The sequence below is a fragment of the Cajanus cajan genome, chromosome 3 (assembly GCF_000230855.2).
Source record: "Cajanus cajan strain Asha chromosome 3, NIPB_CcT2T_4, whole genome shotgun sequence".
NCBI classification, from domain to species: Eukaryota; Viridiplantae; Streptophyta; class Magnoliopsida; order Fabales; family Fabaceae; genus Cajanus; species Cajanus cajan.
The window spans coordinates 37,650,680-37,672,149 of record NC_138519.1 but is presented as its reverse complement, the minus strand read 5'-3'; the positions used below and the strand labels follow the sequence as shown (position 1 = coordinate 37,672,149).

General features: G+C 39.6%; 1 protein-coding gene across 1 annotated transcript; it reads right to left on the bottom strand.

Moving 5' to 3' along the window:
- Positions 1–16,249: 16,249 nt before the first annotated feature.
- Positions 16,250–19,854, bottom strand: LOC145956270 (uncharacterized). Its single transcript, XM_083071842.1, has 7 exons — positions 19,560–19,854; positions 19,297–19,440; positions 18,958–19,074; positions 18,691–18,825; positions 18,344–18,546; positions 18,028–18,172; positions 16,250–17,202 (listed from the first exon to the last, which is right to left on the bottom strand). Exons 1-7 carry the CDS (start codon positions 19,852–19,854, stop codon positions 16,250–16,252), a joined length of 1,992 nt encoding a protein of 663 aa, XP_082927968.1.
- Between the last annotated feature and the right edge of the window lie 1,616 nt (positions 19,855–21,470).

Here is a 21,470-nt window from a genome sequence, read left to right as displayed (position 1 = left end):
AATATTACCATGACCAAGGATTCTCCCTTTATTGTTGTCACCATAGGTAACATACCCTTCATTCTTCAATTTCAGACTTGAGAATTTTGAAGGATCTCCAGTCATATGCCTTGAGCAGCCACTATCAAGATACCATAGTAAGTTCTTGGCCCTCAAGCATTCCTACAACAAAGATTCAGAGAAAAAATTTAGGTACCCATGTGAAGGGTCCTTGTAGGTTAGTTCTCAGCCTTTGGCTCTTTTCAATCCAAACCATTTCTCCATTTGGAACTCCATATTTTCTAGAGTAGCAGTTTCTTATTGTGTGACCTCTTTTACAACAATAATAGCAAGTTGTTTGTCTAGAGAAATTGCTTTTAAATTTTCTGAAATCTTGGTTTTTCTTAAAAAATCCTTTCTTTGACTTGAATGACATGCTCATGCTTTGATTAAAACCAAGTCCACTCCTATCAAAAGTGTTTCTTTGTTTTCCTAAAAGAATATTTAAATTTGCATTTCCATTTGTGAACTTTGCAAGAGTGGATTTTAAATCAGCATTTTCTTTTTCAAAAGTCTTGCAATTTTCATAAACATCTTTTGAGGAGGAAGAGGTTTCACAATGAGCTTCACTAAAGTTGAAAATGGTTTGAAGATTTTCATGCTCATGTTTCAAATCCCCAAGCTCTTGTTCAACTTTAATTAAAGCATTTTCATACCATTTCAGCTTGTTTTTGAGCTTTGAATTCAAGGCATCTAATTTTACAGCCTCTTTATGAATTTGTATAAAAGCTTCTTGGAGTTGATCATAGTCTGGATTAGATTCAAGGTCAGAGTCACTTACAATTGTGTCTTGGTCAGCTCCAGCCATCAAACACAAGTTGTTCTCTTCAAATTCAGATTCATCACTTGTTGTGCTTGAGTCATTATCTTCCCAAGCAATGTAGGCTTTCTTCCCTTTGCCATTTTTCTTCATTTTCTTCTCCTCTTGTTTCTTCTTCAAGAGGTTTGGACACTCAGCTTTTATATGTCCCGGTTTTCCACACTCAAAGCAATTGAAGGAGGATGTGCTTGCTTCCTCTTTCTTATTAGTCTTTCTATTGAAATTGTAGGGGGAATTCCTCTTTTTCCTTAAGAATTTTCTGAACTTCTTCACCAGCAAGTTAAAGTTCTCAGTTTCAAAATCATCGGAGCTTGACTCTTCGCACACCTCTTTGCCTTTGGCAGATTTCAAGGCCTTTAATAACACTCATTTTCCCTTCTTGTCCTGCTGTTCATTTTCTTCAAATATGTGCAGCTTTTGCTCGTGCTCTCTTGGCTTCCCAAAGAAAGTAGCAAGGGTCAAAGAGGTCAAATCCTTTGATTTTTCTATGACTGTCACTTTTTGAAATGTCAATGATGGGGGAGCTTACATTCTTTTTGGGGTTGCAAATCAAACAAATGAGTGATGGGATTTTCATAAGTCAAAGCAAGTATTGCAATGAACTTTTGAAAAAGTTTGGTATGGAAGGGTGTAAGGAGGCTGCCACACCAATATCAAACACTTGTAATCTTGACTTAGATGAAAAAGGCATAGTTGTTGATAACTCAAAGTATAGAGGAATCATTGGATCACTCTTATACTTGGCAGCTAGTAGGCCTGATATAATGTTTGTTGTTTTCTTGTGTGCAAGATTTCAGGCTAATCCAAAAGAATCTCACATAAAGAGTGTAAAGAGAATTCTTAAATATTTGAAAGGTACAACTAATGTAGGTTTGTGGTATCCAAAGGGAGTCTCACTAAGTCTGATAGGCTACTCAGATTCAGACTATGCTGGGTGTAGACTAGATAGAAAAATCACAACTGGTACTTGTCACCTACTAGGTAGTGCACTTGTCTCATGGCATAGCAAAAAGCAAGCTTGTGTTGCACTAAGTACAGCTGAGGCTGAGTATATAGCAGCTGGGAGTTGTTGTGCTCAAATTCTTTGGATGAAGCAACAACTAAGAGATTATGGAACTGAGCTAAATAAAATACCTCTGAGATGTGACAATACAAGTGCAATAAATTTGACCGAAAACCCAATTTTGTACTCTAGGACAAAACATATAGAGATAAGACACCACTTTTTGAGAGATCATGTCCAAAGGAATGATTGTGTTGTAGAGTTTGTTGAGACTAGTAAGCAATTAGCTGACATTTTTACAAAACCTCTACCAAGGGAAAGATTTAACCAATTAAGAATTGAACTAGGGATAATCAATGAATCTTGTTTGAATTGATTGTGATTTGAGAGTAATTGTATGATTGTTTGAAATGAGTATGATACATTGATGCATAAAAGAGAATATTCAAGGAGCAAATTAGACTTGGAGTAATTTGAAAGGTTAAAATTCTGAGAAGCAGAACTTTTCTGGAATAATCGATTATCTTAAAATATAATCGATTATTTCAAGTGAACCCATCATAATAATCGATTATTTGGGTAATAATCGATTATCTGGGAGATGAAGAATTCCAAGAGCCTCTGCAATAATCGATTATTTGGGCAATAATCGATTATCTAGTAAGAAGAATTCCAAGAGCCTCTGGAATAATCGATTATCTAGGGCAATAATCGATTATCTGGGAAGAGGAATTTGAAAGGCCTTTGGAATAATCGATTATCTTGAAAATAATCGATTATTTAGGTAAAGTTAGGAAAAACAACTCTCTGGAATAATCGATTATTCTAAAAATAATCGATTATTCATAGTAGATAGTGTTTTTAAAGGGTTTTACTGATACAAATAATCAATTATTTGTATAAATGATCGATTATCTGGGCGACCTTAGGCATTCCTGAAGCATTTTGAACGGTTATATGCGCGCCAAACCCTTAACTTCCAATAACTCTTCAGTTGAGAAACCTCCCCACTCAGAAACGTGCTAGGGCATAAGAACCCCCAAAACCTCTCATTTCTCCACATTCTCACATTCTCTCAAACCCTCAAACCCTAACCTCCTCATATCTCTCATTCTCTTCTTCTCACCAAGACCCATTCATGGCTTCTTCCTCCAAAAGACCCAAGAAGCTGGAAGTGAGGGGGAGCAAGGGCCCTCTGCCCTCAGGGCAACTAATCTCCAAATGGTTCACGGATGAGAAAACCTAAGAATATTACTTCGAGTGGTATGCGGGTCGGAGAATCATCCCTCCCAAGACCCTGAAGTTGGAGTGGTTTAAGAATGAAGGGTTTAGCTTTCCAACCCTGCTGGAACACCAAGAACTTGGGAATTTTTTGGAAATGGAAGGACCCTACTACCCTGAGCTAATCAGGCTGTTTCTCTACTTTGCAACAAGCAATGAAGGCATTATGCAATCAGCAGTGAAGGGCAAGCTGATAAAGCTTGATGGACCAACCTTGAAGGCGACTACCGGGCTGAGCGACACTGGAAGGGAAAAACCCCAACCCTTCAACTTTGGTGATTTTGAGGAGCTGACGACCTTCAGAGATTGTTAGAGGAATCTTGAGAACACCAACTACAACAAGTTTTTGGCGGGAGGTATGAAGAAAAATTCCCGTTTGTTTCCTTTATTATTGCTTGGATGCTTAAACCGCGTTTGTATAACCATGCCCAAATGTCAAGGGATGACATTTTATTAATTCATGTGATTAAGAAGAAAATTAGGATTGATTGGGTGTCAGTGGTGAATGATTGTATGTGGAAGGCTAGAAGGAAAGAGGATGGACCAATTCCGTATGCTCTGTTGCTGTCTAAATTTTTTAAGAATGCAGGGGTAAACTTGACAGGGGAGAAGAAAATAATTCTCCATGCTTCTAATAAGATTGAGAAATCTTCCTTGCATCACATGGGGATGCTCAAACAGGAAGATAAGTGGGTATTCAAGGGAGATGTACCTCCAACCCCTGAACCGGCGACAGATGAAGATGGCGTTCCATCTCATGACGAGGATCAGCCACCACAGGTTGAAGCTAAACCTGACCGGGAGCAAGAAGCGGAGCCTAAGCCATTCTCTTCATTCGAGCAAATTATGATTAATAATCTTGATGCTGTGATGGAGATGTCTAGAAGGCATGAGTCAATGTATTCAGGTATTCTTAATAGGTTTGATGACCTTGACCGTGAGGTTAACCGACTCAAGACTCACCTTGGGATGCTTGAGGACTCAGATTGATTAGTGCTCTGTTCTGTTTTAATTAGGAAGTTTAAATTCTATTTTTGAATTTTAATTTCAATTTGGTTGTAATATTTTTAATTCCTGAACAATTTGAATGCTTTAATTTGTTGAACAATTTAATTTCTGACGGTATTTGAAGTTTAAATTGCTGATATATTGGTTTGGATGGTGTGACAATTTTGATTTGGTTGGTTGATGCTATGATTCTCTGTTTTTGAGCATGGTGATGTTCTATTTTTTGAGCATTGATATCTTGATATTTGATATTTGGTGAGCCAAATTGATAATGTTTTTGGATTGTAACATTCTGAATTGTGGATTGTAACTTGTAGTTTTGGCTGACCAATTCATGTTTGAGTTGCTGATCTAATGATTCTGACTTGGATATTATAGTTCAAGTTCACAAAGTTTGTTTGTTGACAAATACCTATGATGTGTTAAATCAGTTTAGCATATAAGGTGTATGCATATGGCTCATACTGTGTGTTATGGACATACATAGCTTGATTTGTTTTAGATGATGTCCAAAGGGGGAGAAAGGTTTTGCTTTTGTTGTTTTGCAGATTTTAAGTGTAAAAAAAAAAGGCAAAAGCAAATGAACAAAATTGCTCAAGCTTAGCATGGTTTGTCATTGTCGCCACCGGTCCAAACGGGCCTCGGCGGTCGCGAAGACGGTCGAGCTCGCTTTTATTTTAGTTTTGAAAATGTATTGGATTATTAGAACGACTTGTTCTCAAACTGAGACCTTGTCGATCTTATCCAATTTATTTATTAAATGTCTCACCAATCCATATTAATCCCAAGCGGGACCCTCCATGGATTAGTGGTTTTCGCAAAAGGAGGGTTCGTGGAGTCGCCACCAATGTTTTACTCAAAACATTGGAAAAAGGGATAAGGCAATTGATTTTTCAAATCAACTTTGGCCATTACAACCAGAGTTGGGTAAGGGAGTCGGTTACGCGTGGGGAAGGTGTTAGCACCCCACAGCGCCCCTTTCGGGTTCCCTATGACAAATTATTTTCTAAATTAACAGCGTAAAATTACTAAATTACCCCTATTTATTATAAGCGATTATAAATTAACTATCTACATGGTGATAGTTTAAATATGCACACAGAAAGCAGTAAAAGGAAGGATTTAAGAAGAAACCTCTTGAAGCGTGCTTTTATATATTGAGTAAGACTGGGAAGCTTTTTGGCGTTCCCTCGCTCTACAAGCTCGCTCGCTCCTTCCTAAAAACTTTTGACTATGGAAATCCGGAGGATTTCCCTTCGACTAGGTTCGAATCTCCAAGCTAAGTGCTCGGAATTCCGGAACTTCGTTGGATCGACTCCCAGAGAGATTTCTAGGGCAGAACACTGCTCAAAAACCCCAGAATACTCAAGGAGGGAGTCAAAACTGAGTAAAAAAGTGTGGAATGACGTCCAATTGACGTCATATTTATAGGGAATAGGCGCAATACGGCCTACAGAAGCAATACGGCCGTATTGAAATTTTTGAACTTCAATACGGCCGTATTGAGTTCAATACGGCCGTATTGAAATTCAGAAATTTCAATACGGCCGTATTGAGTTCAATACGGCTGTATTGAAGCTTCAATACGGCCGTATTGATTTCAGTACGGCCGTATTGAAGTTTCAGAAACTTCAATACGCCGTATTGAGTTCACTGCGGCCGTATTGAAGCTTCAATACGGCCGTATTAAGTTCAGTACGGCCGTATTGGGCTTCATTCCCTCCACTTCCTTATTTTGAGCTATTCTAAGACCTCTAGACCTACAGAGAACCCTCCTAGGGCCTTCCAGGAGTCCTTCTGGCTGATCTTCCTTCAGTCTTCGAGAGTCTTCAAGCTTTATTTCCGACCCGGACAATTTTAGGGGTCTACAGTCATCAAGCTTAGCATGGTTTGTCATCATCAAAAAGAGGGAGATTGTTGGGATTGGAGAGCCTGAGATTGATCACCTCTGAAGTTTGAAGAGTTTTGATGATAACAAGTGTGTACCAAGGACATCAACAATAAAGGATTCAAAAACAAAGTCAAAGGAAGATGCTATGTAATAGGAGTAGTTTATAGTGTATAAAATTGTTTTGATTGAGTTTATCTTTTGTGTGTGCTGTGTGCATGAGCTAAATCTATATCTAATCTGATTAAGGAGTGTTTGATGATGAGTTAAAAGGATTAAGAAGTTATTTTGACACTTCATGATGGAGTCCTCCCTTCCATGGATGATTTCGGCTCCTTGAAGAAGGACACCTTGCCCAAAGATCTAGGCTCACCAAAGGATGAGAAATGGAACGTTTTAAAGTGAAGGGGAATTTAGGCGTGAAGAGGTGAAGGTGGGGGGAAGTGTATGGTTGCTCAAGGTGGGTTGGCTCACTCCAAAATGAAGATGGAGGCCACTCTAGGGTTTCACTCTCCAAGGGTGGAGAATGAAGTAGGCTAGCTGAATTAACCTAGTGACTAAGGATGGGATTTTGAGGCATAAAATGCTCACTCAATATCATATAATCCAAAGTATTTACAAGGTGTGGTGCATTGGGTATTTATAGGAGGGGAGGCATCTAGGGTTGCATTTGGAGGATGCATGGCCTAAATTTACAAGGCAAATGCACTCCAAATGAGATGCAAATTAACCCTAGATGCAACTTGGTGGCCAAGGATGGAATCTTTGGGTTTAGATTGGCTATATCTAGGTGCATGATAAGACCATGCAACCTTTTCCCTCCACTTGGGCCTAAGCCTTTCTAACACCAAAAATAGGTCCAAGAACACCAAAAAATGTGTCACCTCCTAATGTTAAACCCTAGCCCAAAATTAAAACCCTAATCATCTAAAGAACCCCATAATACAAGAGTAAAATTGGCAAATAAAATAAACTCTATACTAATGACGCTTAGGAGAGAACTAATACTCTATGATCATGAGGAGAGTGTCCCTTGGTGTGTGAGCTCCCTCCTCCTCTTTAACTCTCCTAGCCATGGACTTAGTGATGGGGCCCACATGTGTCCTCAAGGATGGTCCTCCATCATCCCTTCCTTCTTGAGAAGCATCTGTCCTCAGATTAGAATCTTCATCCAAATCCTCAGCTCCTAAAAATTGTGTGAGATCACATACATTAAAAGATGAGCTAGTGCCATACTCAGAAGGAAGGTCTAATTTATATGCATTGTCATTTATTTTATGAAGGACTTGGAATGGTCCATCTCCCCTAGGATTGAGTTTTGACATCCTTTGAATGGGAAACCTATCCTTCCTCAAATGAAGCCAAACCCAATCCCCAACTTCAAAAGTGATTTGCTTTCTTCCTTTGTTGTTGTATTTGGCATATTTTTGTGTTTGCTTTTCAATTTGGCTCTTGATCTTTTTCTTAATAAAATCTGCCCTAGATACTCCTTCTTTGTGAAACAAGGAAGGGGTATTAGGAAGGGGTAATAGATCAAGAGGAGTTATTGGGTTAAAGCCATAGACAACTTCAAAGGGTGAAAGATTAGTAGTCTTATAGACTACTCTATTGTATGCAAATTCTAGATGAGGGAGACAATCATCCCAAGTTTTCTTATTCCCTTTGAGGAGTACCCTTAACAAAGTGGATAGGGATCTATTTACTACTTCGGTTTGGCCATCGGTTTGAGGATGACAAGTAGTAGAATAGAGAAGCTTTGTTCCTAGTTTTTCCCATAGTACCTTCCAAAAGTGACTAAGGAACTTAGCATCCCTATCGGACATAATTTTTTTGGGTAGACCATGCAAGCGGACCACTTCCCTAAAGAAAAGTTTAGCTATATAGCTAGCATCATCCACTTTGTGGCATGGTATAAAATGAGCCATTTTGCTAAAACGGTCCATTACCACAAAGATGGAGTCAAATCCCCTTTGAGTCCTTGGAAGTCCAAGCACAAAGTCCATACTAATATCTACCTAAGGGGAGCTAGCTATAGGAAGGGGGGTATAGAGTCCATGAGGCATTACTCTTGATTTAGCTTTTAAACAAGTAATGCACTTGGAGCAATGCCTTTGGACATCTATTCTCATGTGTGGCCAATAAAATTTAGTTTTTAAGAAACTTAGGGTTTTGTCAACCCTAAAATGGCCCATGAGACCTCCTTCATGACTCTCTTTGACCAAAAGCTTTCTAATGGATCCTTGGGGTATGCAAAGTTTTCCCATTCTAAAAAGATACCCCTCAAGAAGATAGAATCCATAAAAAGGCTTTTGGAGACATTTGGCATAAGTGGCTTGGAAGTCTAAATCAAGCTCATACAATTTCTTTACATCATCAAAGCCAAGTATTTGTGTTCCTAAGGTGGAGAGCAAGGTATGCCTCCTTGAAAGAGCGTCGGCTACCACATTTCTCTTTCCCTTCTTATATTTGATGATGTAGGGGAATTGTTCAAGATATTCCACCCACTTTGCATGCCTTTTATTCAACTTCCCTTGCCCTCTAAGATACTTGAGTGACTCATGGTCGGTGTTTATAACAAATTCTTTAGTCACTAAGTAGTGTTCCCAAACTTGTAGAGCTCTTATGAGGGCATAGAGTTCCTTGTCATAGGTGGGATAATTCAAGGTGGCCCCATGGAGTTTTTCACTAAAGTAAGCAATGGGGTGACCTCTTTGAAGTAACACAGCACCTATGCCTAGACCGGATGCATCACATTCTAGCTCAAAGGTTTGGTCAAAATTTGGTAGAGCTAGAATGGGTGCATTGGTGAGTTTCTCTTTTAGGGTTTTGAAAGCTTTTTCTTGGGCTGCAACCCAAAGGAATGGTACATCCTTCTTAACAAGCTCATTAAGAGGGGATGCAAGTGTGGAGAAGTCTTTTACAAACCTTCTATAGAAGCTAGCTAAGCCATGAAAACTTCTAACTTCTCCAACACTCTTTGGGGTGGGCCATTCTTGGATAGCCTTTATTTTCTCGGAGTCAACTTGTACTCCCTCTTTGCCAACTATGAAGCCCAAAAAATTTACTTGTTCTTGACAAAAAGTACATTTTTCAAGGTTGGCATAGAGATGGTTGACTCTAAGAATTATTAGGACTTGCCTTAGATGTCCAAGATGTTCATCTAAGGTCTTATTATATACAAGGATGTCATCAAAGTAGACAACCACAAATTTTCCTATGCAATCCCTAAGAATATGATTCATTAGTCGCATGAAAGTACTAGGGGCATTAGTGAGGCCAAAAGGCATCACTAACCACTCATATAAACCAAATTTGGTCTTAAAAGCAGTTTTCCACTCATCACCCTCTTTGATTCGAATTTGGTGATAACCACTTTTAAGGTCAATCTTGGAAAATATGATGGCCCCATGCAATTCATCTAACATATCATCTAGCCTATGGATTGGGTGCCTATATTTTATTGTTATGTTATTGATGGCTCTACAATCAGTGCACATCCTCCGTTTGCCATCTTTCTTAGGCACCAAGAGAATGGGGACGGCACAAGGGCTAAGGCTCTTTTGAACCCAACCCTTCTTCAACAAGTCATCAACTTGAGCTTCTATCTCTTTGGTTTCTTGAGGGTTAGTCCTATAGGCGGGCCTATTAGGAAGACTAGAACCCGGTATGAGGTCTATTTGATGTTCTATTCCTCTTAAGGGTGGAAGTCCACTTAGGACTTCTTGAGGAAATAGGTCATCAAACTCCTTTAAAAGTTTTTGAACCTCATGAGGTAGAGACTCAAGCTCATGACTAGTGGCAGAAAGTGTCTCTTTGAAATAGAGAAGGTACAAAGGTTGTTCAATCAAAAGTGTTTTTTTGATGTCATTTTTAAGGGATAGATCACTTTTGTGAACAACTTCTTTAGAGGGAACACTTGCCTCTAAACTTGGCGCCTTCTCTTCCCCTTCTTTATTCTTTAGGGGAAGGTCTTTTTTTTCTTTCCTTTGTTTTCTACTTTTTTTTTTTTCTTCTCCCTCTCTTTTGACTTTCATTTTGAGTTGGTCCTCACACACTTGAGAAGGTGATAGAGGACACAACACAATCTTCTTGCCTAAGTGATGGAGACTTATTTTGTTGGTTAGGCCATCATGAATAGTTTTGTTGTCAAATTTCCAAGGCCTTCCAAGTAGAATATGACTAGCATCCAATGACACTATATCACATAAAACTTCATCTTGGTATTTTCCAATGGAGATAGGTATATTCACTTGTTGATTAACTACAATACCTCCATCCTCATTGATCCATTGTAATTTGTAAGGTTTTGGGTGAGGTATAGTAGTTAAGGTTAGCTTACCCACTAATCTAGGGCTACAACAATTGCAACTAGATCCACTATACACAATGAGAGAACAAGTGTTTTCTAAAACCTTGCACCTTGTGTGAAACAAGTTCTCCCTTTGGGATTGATCTAGATCACTAGATTGGTTTCCAAGAAGCCTTCTAACCATTAACAAGTCTCCTTCACAAGGGTAGATTTCTTCCTCGGACTCTAAGATTTCTTCTTCATCACTTGAAAAAGAAGAAGTAGCTTCATCAAGGCTACTATAGTGGTCTTGGCCCTTTAAAATCATGGTTTTCTTTGTTGGGCATTGAGAGGCAATGTGCCCTCGACCAAGACACTTAAAGCACTTGATGTCACTTGTCTTAGTTTCTTTAGAAGATGTCCTTTGAGAGGTTTCTTTTTCTTTTTCTTTAGGAAAAGGTTTGGAAGAGGGGTCCTCCTTCTTGAAACTCTTGGAATAAGATGGAGTGGAGTCTTTTCTAAAAGTTTTTCTTTTGAGTTGGTGCTCCACTCTAGAACAAAGTTGAACAAGTTCATTCAAATCTCTATATGGTAAGAGTTCAACTTTGTCTCTTATTTCAAGGTTAAGACCACTTTGGAATCTTGAGATGGTGGTCCTCTCTTCTTCCCTTATCCCAGCCCTCATCATGAGTAACTCCATTGATTGCCTATATTCTTCCACACTAGATGACCCTTGTTTTAATCTTTGTAGCTTGTCCATAAGCTCACGGTCATAGTATGGAGGAATATGCCTCCTTCTTAAGGCACTACGGAGCTCATTCCAATATTGGATTGGGGGCTCATGGTTTATTCTTCTATCTTTTTCTAAGGAGGTCCACCAATACATGGCATGCCCTTGGAAGCTAAGGGTTGCCAAAGAAACCTTTCTTTCTTCACTCACTCCATGGCAAGAGAAAAGTTGTTCCACTTTCATTTCCCAATCTAAATAATTTTCAACATTATCTTTGCCATGAAATGGAGGAAGAGTGATGTTGGGTTCCCTATTGGAAGACTCCCTATGTCTATGTTGCCTTGGGGGTCTTTGATAGTCATCATCATTGTGATGACTACTATAGAAGATATCACTTGGAGGTTGGGTATGATGCCCTTCCTCCTCATGAACACTTGAATGTATCATATGCCCCTTTCCTTTTGAGGATTTAGGAGAAGTGACTCTTGGTTTTGAACCACTAGCCTCTCCTCCCACAACTAGCCTAGCAAGCAACCTTTTTATCTCTTCATTATTTTTTTCATTTTCTCTTTCTTTTCTTCTCAACTCTTCCTCTCTTTTTATATTTTCCTCTTCGTTTTTTCTTAGGTACTCTTTTGGTTGCCTAAGTTCATCCCTAACACTAGACCTAGAACTACATGAATTATGACCATGGACACTAGAATGATCACTCATCTTTGATCTAAAAAGGTTTTCACAAATTTGTTTTCAAAAGAAAGGTTTGAAAAAAAAAGTTTTCAAGGTGCAAGATAGGTAGGAAAAGGCCTAAGTGTACAAAGTGAACTATCAAAGGGAGGTGAACTACTAGGAATCACTTAATAACCAAGCCTTATCAAGTAATAATCACTAAGCCTTTTCCACTTTTCTCACAAAAAATTTTGGCACAACAATAAAGTGTGTGTGTGCACGTTCCCCCTAGTAGGCAAAAGCAAGCCTTCTAATCTGAATTGGAGACAAAGATAAAACCCTAAACAATTATACTACCAAAAGCTTTAAAACATGCAAAAGGAAAGCACTTAAAACATATACTAGTCGAAGTCCTAGGTGAAGGTTTTCAAATCACTTTCAACTACACGAAACTAAACCAAAATGAAGGGGTTTAAAAATGGCCAATTACAAACCAAAATAAAGAAAGAAGGCCCAAATACAAGTGGCCCAAAAGAAATAAAGCAAAAAATGAAAAGACAAAAAAATTTTTTAGGTCTTCAACTCCTCCACTTGGGTTAATTCACAATGAGCAAACTTTGTTAGTCCTCTTCAAGTGTTTAACACTCCTTTTGTGTGGTGTAAATCCCTCCAAAGACTAGGTTTGGATTCAGTTCACTCCTCCACTCAAATCCACCAAAGGTTTGCTAGTTAGCTAGATAGGTTCTTCACCTACATTCAAAATGAAACCAACCCAAAGAGCAAGAGTCCAAGAAATAAAAACTGAAAAAGCACAATTAGGAAAGTGATCGAAGCCGTATCTGGTCAAATAAATACAAGTAAATGTAGTACTAGGAAGTGACTCCTAGGTCGTCTCCCACGGACCGTCTTTTACTGTTAAAGGCTTAAACACACAAAATGGGGGGTTTGGTTCAGAAATTCAGTTTGTAACACAATAAATGCAGATAACACAGTAAGTAAAATGGATTGGCTCCTTGTTCGGATTATAACTCTCTTATCCCTGGTTTCTCAAAAGATTACTCTATTAACCACTTAATCCTTGTTCCATCCGAGTTAACCAACTAAGCGAAGATTAACTCAAGATTTCCCTACACGAATTAAGCAAACGTATACAACATCAACCTCCTCTTCATAGATTAAGCAACTGTGGCATTTATACAGAGGCTGACTGGAGAAGAACAAGCAGAACAGAGATGAACACACATATCCAACCTCAAACAGAGATTACAATCCACAACAAGAAGCCAACCCAGTGGTTTTTAGCCTTCCATTAAATCAAAACGCAACACAGAAACGAAAATGCAAGGAGAAGAAGGAAAACGAAATTACAAGGCAGAGAAGAGAAACGAAAAATAACCCAACAGAGAGCAACAAAAACGTTAATAACAATGGAATGGAGTTCAGAAGTTCAAAGGGAAGCAAAACGTAAAATAAACAGAAATGGGAGCCCAAAACGTGAACTGTAGCTACAGAGAAATTAAAACGTGAATGAATAAGAACTAGGAAGCCAAAAACGTGAAGGAATAATGAAGGAGGCTACTGTTCACGTAGTCACATCAGACCCCTCCTCTAGTGGCTGCCAAGTCAGCCCTAACCTAAACCTAAAAAAAAATGAGATTGGGCCCCAAAAAATACAAGTTTGACCCAATAACAATAAAATAGCCTAAAAAACTAAAAATGACTGCTGAGGTGGAAAATGGTGCAGCAGTGACATGGTAGATGACGTGGAAGATGACGTGGCAGATGACGTGGCAGCTCTACTTGAAGTCCAGAAATTAATTCCAAGGCTAGATAATTATTAAACTGCCCTGAAAATGAAATTTGGAATAATTAGATTCAGAAAATTCAAATTAATTAAAATATGAATTACCGGTCCAATTAAAACCCAAATAGAAAACAGTACAGAATATAAACAATTAAGCACAAATCAGAGATTAAAATAAGTACAGAAAGGTAAGAAAGTAAGGGAAATTAATGACTCAACAAATTCCCCCACACTTAGCCTTTTGCACTCCTGGGCAAAATCAAAAAGCAGAGCAAGGAACAATTCCAAAGACAGCAAAGAGAGTGACACAACATGAAGAAACAGAAACAAGAATACACACAAGAAAACAAACAGATTTACACAATCCTCAATGAATCCTGGGAAAAGAAAATGAGTAGACAACATCCAACACAAAAAGAGTCAGAGGAACCAGATACTTATGGAAATCATCCAAGCATTTCAAAACATGGAAAAACAATCAACCAGCTCAAGAGGTGAATCAAAAGCAACAGAGCCTCACTAGATGCACTGTATCACTATATCTCTCAAGTGTCTAGGCAACTGTATACTCTCAAAGCACTCATGAAAACAAGCAACAGATAGACTTGGCAAGCCTCTAAAATCAACATCCAACAAACATGCACATAAGGATCAAAAGGTATTTTTAGGGTTGTAATGAGGCCAAGGACAGGGTAGAGGATAATATATGGGATAAGTAACTGCAAACCAGAGGAACCAGAGGAGCAATGGGGAATAAGTCAAGAATACGCACAAGAAACAAACCCAGAAACCTCTAATGACCTCTATGATGATCAATCCTCTTTCTCTTGCCTCAAACAACTTCTCTTTTTTTTTCATTTTTTTTTTGTTTTTTTTTTGTTTTTTTTTTGAATGAACAGTACACAGTGAACAGTACACACGAAAATTTTTAAATGAGATAAGATAACATGCAGAGAAGTAAAGTGTACAGCATAAGAAATCAACTAGCCAATATACATCATCCAATGAAACATACACACACACCCACACTTATTCAAGAACTTATTCCCAAAACAATTCCAAAGCTCCAAAACTCCCTAAGGTTAAGGTAATCATGGTTTTTTGCTTAAGGCTTGTAATGAGCTTCAAACAAAAAGGGGAAATAGGCTCAACAAGGGTTATCAGAGGAGTTAATTCAAGGTAGGATTATTTGGCCAGAGGCTTATCAAAATAAAAATGCCTTAATCATATCCAAACATGCATGTGAATCAAGAAGTATCAAACAGAGTCAAGACAAGGCAACTGTGCAAGCAATCAAGAGGTATAACACACAAGTAAGAACAGAGAGTGGCTCAAATCCTCACACAGGGTATATCTGTCACAATTAAAACAACCTCTCAAACCTCAAAATCATCTTTCCAAGCAGAGAAAAACAGGGATTTCAAATCATATAGTATCAAGAAACTCCTATCCAAGAATGAAGTAAGTGCCTACAAACAATCAAAACCCAGAAATCACAGAGAAACATGCAAAACTGCACAGAACACCTAAACAAAAAAACCTAAAATAACACCTAAAATAACAAATAAACCCTAAAAGCATGTAACCAAAACAAAACAGTTCCCCCCCACACTTAAATCACACATGGTCCCAATGTGGCCCAAACAGAAGATCAGAGCAATCAGAACAATCAATAAATCTGGACAAGTGCAATAAAAGTAAAGAAGGAGAAGGGGAAAGAAAACTCCCTAAGTCATGGTGGGAGAGTAGCAGGGTCGAGCAGAGACATCTCCTCTTCAACTGCATTCAACAGGGATGGATTGCTGAGGAAGGGCTTCAGACGGTGCCCATTAACTTTGAAGCTCTTGTCTGTGGATTCACTTTTGACCTCAACTGTACCATAAGGAAAAAAATTAGTAACAACAAAAGGTCTAATCCACTTAGAACGTAACTTACCACCCATGAGTCCGAGCCGAGAATTGTACAAGAGAACTTTCTGGCCAACTACGAAGTCCTTCCTAGCTATCAAGCTGTCATGGAACTTCTTGGTTTTCTCCTTGTAGAACTTAGAGTTCTCATAGGCTTCAAGGCGGATCTCATCAAGCTCACTTAGTTGCAACTTCCTTTCCTCTCCAGCCTGATCAATAGAGAAGTTGCAGGTCTTCACAGCCCAATAGGCTCGGTGCTCAATCTCCACAGGAAGATGACATGCTTTGCCAAAGACAACCCGATAAGGAGACATCCCTATGGGTGCTTTGTAAGAAGTCCTATCTGCCCAAAGAGCATCCTCTAGCCTATTGCTCCAATCTTTCCTATTGGGCTGGACAATCTTCTCTAAGATTCTCTTGATCTCCCTGTTTGAAATTTCTACTTGCCCATTAGTCTAGGGATGGTAGGGTGTAGAAATTCTGTGCACTACCCCATACTTCTTGAGCAAAGCCTGCATAGATCTGTTGCAAAAGTGGGTGCCCTGATCACTAACAATAGCTCTGGGTACTCCAAACCTGCAAAATATGTTAGATCTGACAAAATCCACAACAACCCGAGCATCATTAGTTCTGGTGGCTTTGGCTTCCACCCATTTTGAAACATAATCAACAGCTAGGAGAATATATGAAAAACCAAAAGAAATAGGAAAGGGACCCATGAAATCAATACCCCAGACATCAAACACCTCACAAAATAGCATGGGCTGCTGAGGCATCTGCTATCTCCATGTAAGGGATCCTCCTGCTCTCTGACACTACTCACATGTGCTGCAAATCTTCCACGCATCCTTGAAGATGGTGGGCCAGTAAAAACCACAGTCAAGCACCCTGCGAGCTATCCTCTGAATGCCAAGATGACCACCAGATGCAGAAGAATGACAGAACTGCAGGACGGAGTCAATCTCATGGTCCGGCAAGCATCTCCTGATTACCTGATCACTGCAAAACTTCCACAAATAGGGGTCATCCCAAACATAATGTTTAGCATCACTCTTGAGTTTATCAATCTGAGCTCTAGATGCTAAAAGAGGAAAAACAGAAGCAACTAAATAATTAACAATGTTCGCAAACCAAGGGGTGGGGGAAGGAACAGAAACAGAAGAAACAATCAACAAATTTTCATCAGGAAAGTTATCCTGGATGGACAAGACATCAGCACTATTCTCAGCTCTCTCAATCCTGCTGAGATGGTCTGCCACTAAGTTTTGTGCTCCGCTCCTGTCACGGATTTCCAAGTCAAACTCTTGAAGCCAGAGCATCCATCTGATCAGCCTAGGCTTTGAGTCAGCCTTCTTCAACAGGTACTTTAGAGCTGCATGATCTGTAAAAACAACGACACGAGAACCAAGCAAATATGATCGAAATTTATCAAGTGCAAAAACAATAGCTAAAAGTTCCTTTTCCGTGGTCGTGTAATTTGCTTGAGCAGCATCTAGCGTCCTGGAAGAGTAGTATATCACCCTAGGTGATTTGTCAACCCTCTGTGCTAAGACAGCCCCCAGTGCATAATTTGAAGCATCACACATCAGCTCAAAGGGAACTGTCCAGTCTGGTGCCTGAATGATAGGCGTGGTGGTCAAGGCTCTCTTGAGGCAATCAAACGCCTCCTTGCAACCGTCATCAAAATCAAATTCAATATCCTTCTGAAGCAAGCTGGATAGTGGAAGGGCTTTCTTGCTGAAGTCCTTAATGAAGCGCCTGTAGAAACCTGCATGGCCAAGAAAAGATCGCACCTCTCGCACGCAAGAGGGGTAAGGCAATTGTGCAATGACAGATATCTTTGCAGGGTCTACCTGAATGCCCTGACTAGAAATGATATGCCCTAAAACTATACCCTGTTCTACCATGAAATGACATTTCTCAAAATTAAGAACAAGGTTAGTCTCAATGCATCTATTCAGAACTCTATCCAAACTATCCAAACATGCATCGAAAGAGGATCCATAAACAGTAAAATCATCCATAAACACCTCTATGCAATTTTCCAGAAAATCACTAAAAATACTGAGCATGCACCACTGGAATGTGCCAGGGGCATTGCATAGGCCAAAAGGCATCCTCCTATAGGCAAAAGTACCAAAAGGGCAGGTGAATGTGGTCTTTTCCTAATCCTTAGGAGCAATATGAATCTGAAAATAACCGGAGAACCCATCAAGAAAACAGTAATGAGATTTACCTGCTAGACGCTCAAGCATCTGATCAATGAAGGGCAGAGGAAAATGATCCTTCCTTGTTGCTTGGTTGAGCCTCCGGTAGTCAATACAGACCCTCCAACTGTTTTGCACTCTAGTGGGGATGAGCTCATCCCTCTCATTTTTCACAACATTGAGGCCTGTCTTCTTGGGGACCACCTGGACTGGACTCACCCGCTGACTATCTGATATAGGATAAATGATCCCAGCTTGAAGAAGCTTGGTCACCTCTTTCTTCACTACATCCAAAATGACGGGGTTGAGTCGCCTCTGGGGCTGTCTCACTGGTTTAGCTCCATCCTCTAGTAATATCCTGTGCATGCATGTGGATGGACTGATACCAGGAATGTCCGCCAGGGTCCAACCGATGGCTTTCTTATGCTTTTTTAGAACCTGCAACAATTTCTCCTCTTGAACAGCATCAAGGGAAGTGGAAATGATCACTGGAAACTTCTCATTATCCTCCAAGTAAGTATACTTGAGGTTCTATGGAAGAGGCTTCAACTCTAGTGTGGGTGCTGGCTAAACATCAGAAGGAACCAAAGAAGGGAGAAGTGGCTCCGTAGCCTGTACCTCAACCTGCAAGTCAGATTCTTTTGTACTTCCTGCAACATGGTTAGTGCATTCTGACTGTATAAAATCAAGAGCAAGAGGTACAGCACCCAAAGTGTAAAATTCAGATGCCTCATAATCAGTTTCACATTCAGATTGATATTCAGATTCAGACTCAGACTCAATGCATGGAAGACAGCTATGCAAATCAAGTGAAAATGAATACTTCTTAGCATGAGAAGAATCAAAATCATGAATATGCTCATCAACTAGATCATCAATCAATTCAGCACGAAAAACAGAATGAGCTTTAGAAGGAAATTTCATGGCATCCAAAATATTAAAATGAACAACAATATCACCAAATTCCATAGACAAGGTGCCAGCATAAACATCAATCTTGGTCCAGGCTGTTTTCAAAAATGGTCTACCCAAAATGATTGGGGAAGAACCATGGGAGAATCCCTCCTCCATATCAAGAACATAAAAATCAGTGGGAAAAATTAGTTCACCAACCCGAACCAAGACATCCTCTATAAAATCTGTGGGGTGGGCAACACTCCTATTGGCCAACTGAATGACCACACCTGTAGGTTGCAAAGTGCCAAGAGACAAAGAATTAAAAATAGACAGAGGCATGACATTAATTGAAGCTCCTAAATCAAGTATGGCATTTTCGAATTTATTGTTACCAATAATGCAAGGTACACAAAATGTACCTGGGTCCTTACACTTTTCAGGAATATGTGGAACAGATTTACCTATGAGTGCTGAGACATTTCTGCCCATGCTGATTCGCTCATTGCCCTTCAGCTTCCTCTTGTGGGTGCACAAGTCTTTCAGGAACTTAGCATATCTGGGAATTTGCTTGATGGCATCCAGCAAAGGTATGTTCACCTCCACCTTCCTGAAAGTCTCCAAGATCTCCTTATCCACCTCTTCCATCTTTTTGCTTGGAATTGATTTTGGTGGAAATGGAAGAGGGATAGGAGGCTGATGTAGATCATCACTGTGTGCACTGGAAGAAGGTCCACCTGCATGAAAATTTTTGCTACTACCTGTATGGCCCTCTTTCTCAACTGTAGGCTCAGGTGGGGGTACAACAGTTGTAGGTGGTGCTGGTATGTCAATTTGTTTGCCAGACCTCAAGGTGATGGCACTCACATTTTTTGGATTCTGCACAGTCTGTGAAGGCAACTTGTCTGAATTTTGAGACTGTGCCTGATTAAGCTAATTAGCCATCTAACCCATTTGATTTGTCAAACTCTGAATGGAAGCTCTTGTCTCTTGCTGGAACTGCATGTTTTGCAGAGTCATCTGCCTGACCAGCTCCTCCAATGAAGGCTCAGAAGTAGAAGGTTAAGGAGCTGGTGGTGCAAGAGCTTCGTGTTGTCTCTGTTGCTGCTGTTGGATAGGAGGAGGTACATATCTTCTAGGACCAACATTGTTTTGGAAGGGAGGGGATGGCTGTTGGAACTGTTATTGCTGCTGCTGCTGCTGGTTAGACCATTTGAGATTAGGATGATTTCTCCAACCTGGATTGTACCTATTGCTGGAGAGGTCATAACTTTGCTGTTGTTGTTGCGCTGGTCTGTTATTGTAGATATTTGCAGCATAGGCTTATGGGGCATCAGGGCCTGTAGAAGAGTCTTGCAAGGAGGGACAAGCATCTATTGGATGATTCATTGAAGTGCAGATGCCACATACTTTTGCTGGTGGTGGAGCTGATTTTTGATTTGCAGCCAGTTGTGAAACCAAGGTGGTGAGAGCATCAATCTTACTCTCCAGCTTTTTGTGTTCAGTGGAATCTGGGGATACCACATCATGCACACCCCTCACAACTATGGCATCACTCCTCATATTGAATTGTTGTGAGTTGGACGCCATTTTTTCAATCAGCCCTATAACAGAAGCAGGTGTCATATCTCCTAAAGCTCCTCCACTAGCTGCATCAGTCATGCTTCTATCCATCATGTTCAACCCCTCATAGAAATATTGCAATAATAGCTGCTCAGAAATTTGATGGTGAGGGCAGCTAGCACACAACCTCTTGAATCTTTCCCAGTACTCGTATAAGCTCTCCCCCATGAGTTACCTAATTCCAGATATGTCTTTCCGGATTGCAGTGGTCCTAGATGCAGGGAAGAATTTTTCGAGGAATACTCTCTTCAAGTCATCCCAACCCGTTATTGAACCAGGAGCTAGATAGTACAACCAGTCCTTGGCAAGATCCTCCAATGAAAAAGGGAATGCCTTCAGGTAGATGTGATCTTCAGGGACATTAGGTTGCCTCATGGTGGAACAAACTATGTGGAACTCCTTGAGATGCTTGTGTGGATCCTCACCTGCACGACCATGAAACTTAGGCAACAAATGGATTAGTCTAGTTTTAAGCACAAAAGGAACATCTTCCTCAGGATATTGAATGCATAGACTCTCATATGTAAAATCAGGTGCATCCATCTCCCTAAGAGTCCTCTCATGAGGTCCATTATGTTCACCCATGTTTTGTGGTTGACTTGAATCAAGTTCAGATGCAACACTTACACTAAGACTATCACTAACACTATCACTATGGCTATGACTAAAACTATCTAAAGATGGAATGATATGCTCTCTAATTAATCTATGGAATGTCCTATCAATCTCAGGATCAAATGGATGCAAAAAATCAGGACTGCTCCTAGTCATGCACTACATGCACCACATCCATCAGGACACGTGAACAGTAGGGGTAAAAAGGGAATTTCCATGAAAACTCAGAAAACATCCAATCTAATGCACCAATATCATCCAAAAATCATAAGACACTACCACAAAAATTTTGAAAACAAAATTCAAAACCTAACTATTTTAAAAAAAATATAAAAGTTTGGAAAAATAGTGAAATAAAACTTCAAAAATAAAAAAGAAATAGTAAATGACGTTTTTTTGAAGATCTGGCTGGGGCCACACAGCATAGCAGTGTGGGTTGGATAGATCTTTTTTTTTCTACACAAAATGAAAAAAAAAAGTTTGCCTAATTCCGATAACCAGAGCAAAAGTTATGGCCCTTTGAAGTTTTGCTGAAAACAATTTTCAAAAATTTTGGTATCTTCAAATCTTGACCAAACTAAGTGCCCTAGCTATTTTTTACACAAAATATAGGTTGAAAGAAGTTACCACAAAAAAATCAGACAAAAATAACAAGTCTAGCTATCAAAATCAAAAATCCCAATTAATTGGAAAATTC

Bases quoted from the DNA above. Each gene is read 5' to 3' on its own strand.
- LOC145956270 (XM_083071842.1), bottom strand. From the start codon at position 19,854: ATGCTGCAAATATCTACAATAACAGACCAGCGCAACAACAACAGCAAA. The intron at 19,075-19,296 runs GTAGTAGCAAAA...AGTTCCTGAAAG, and splicing joins TGAGAAAGAGGGCCATACAG to ACTTGTGCACCCACAAGAGG. The intron at 18,173-18,343 runs GTACCTCTTGCT...CCTCTTCCATAG, and splicing joins AATTTTACACTTTGGGTGCT to AACCTCAAGTATACTTACTT.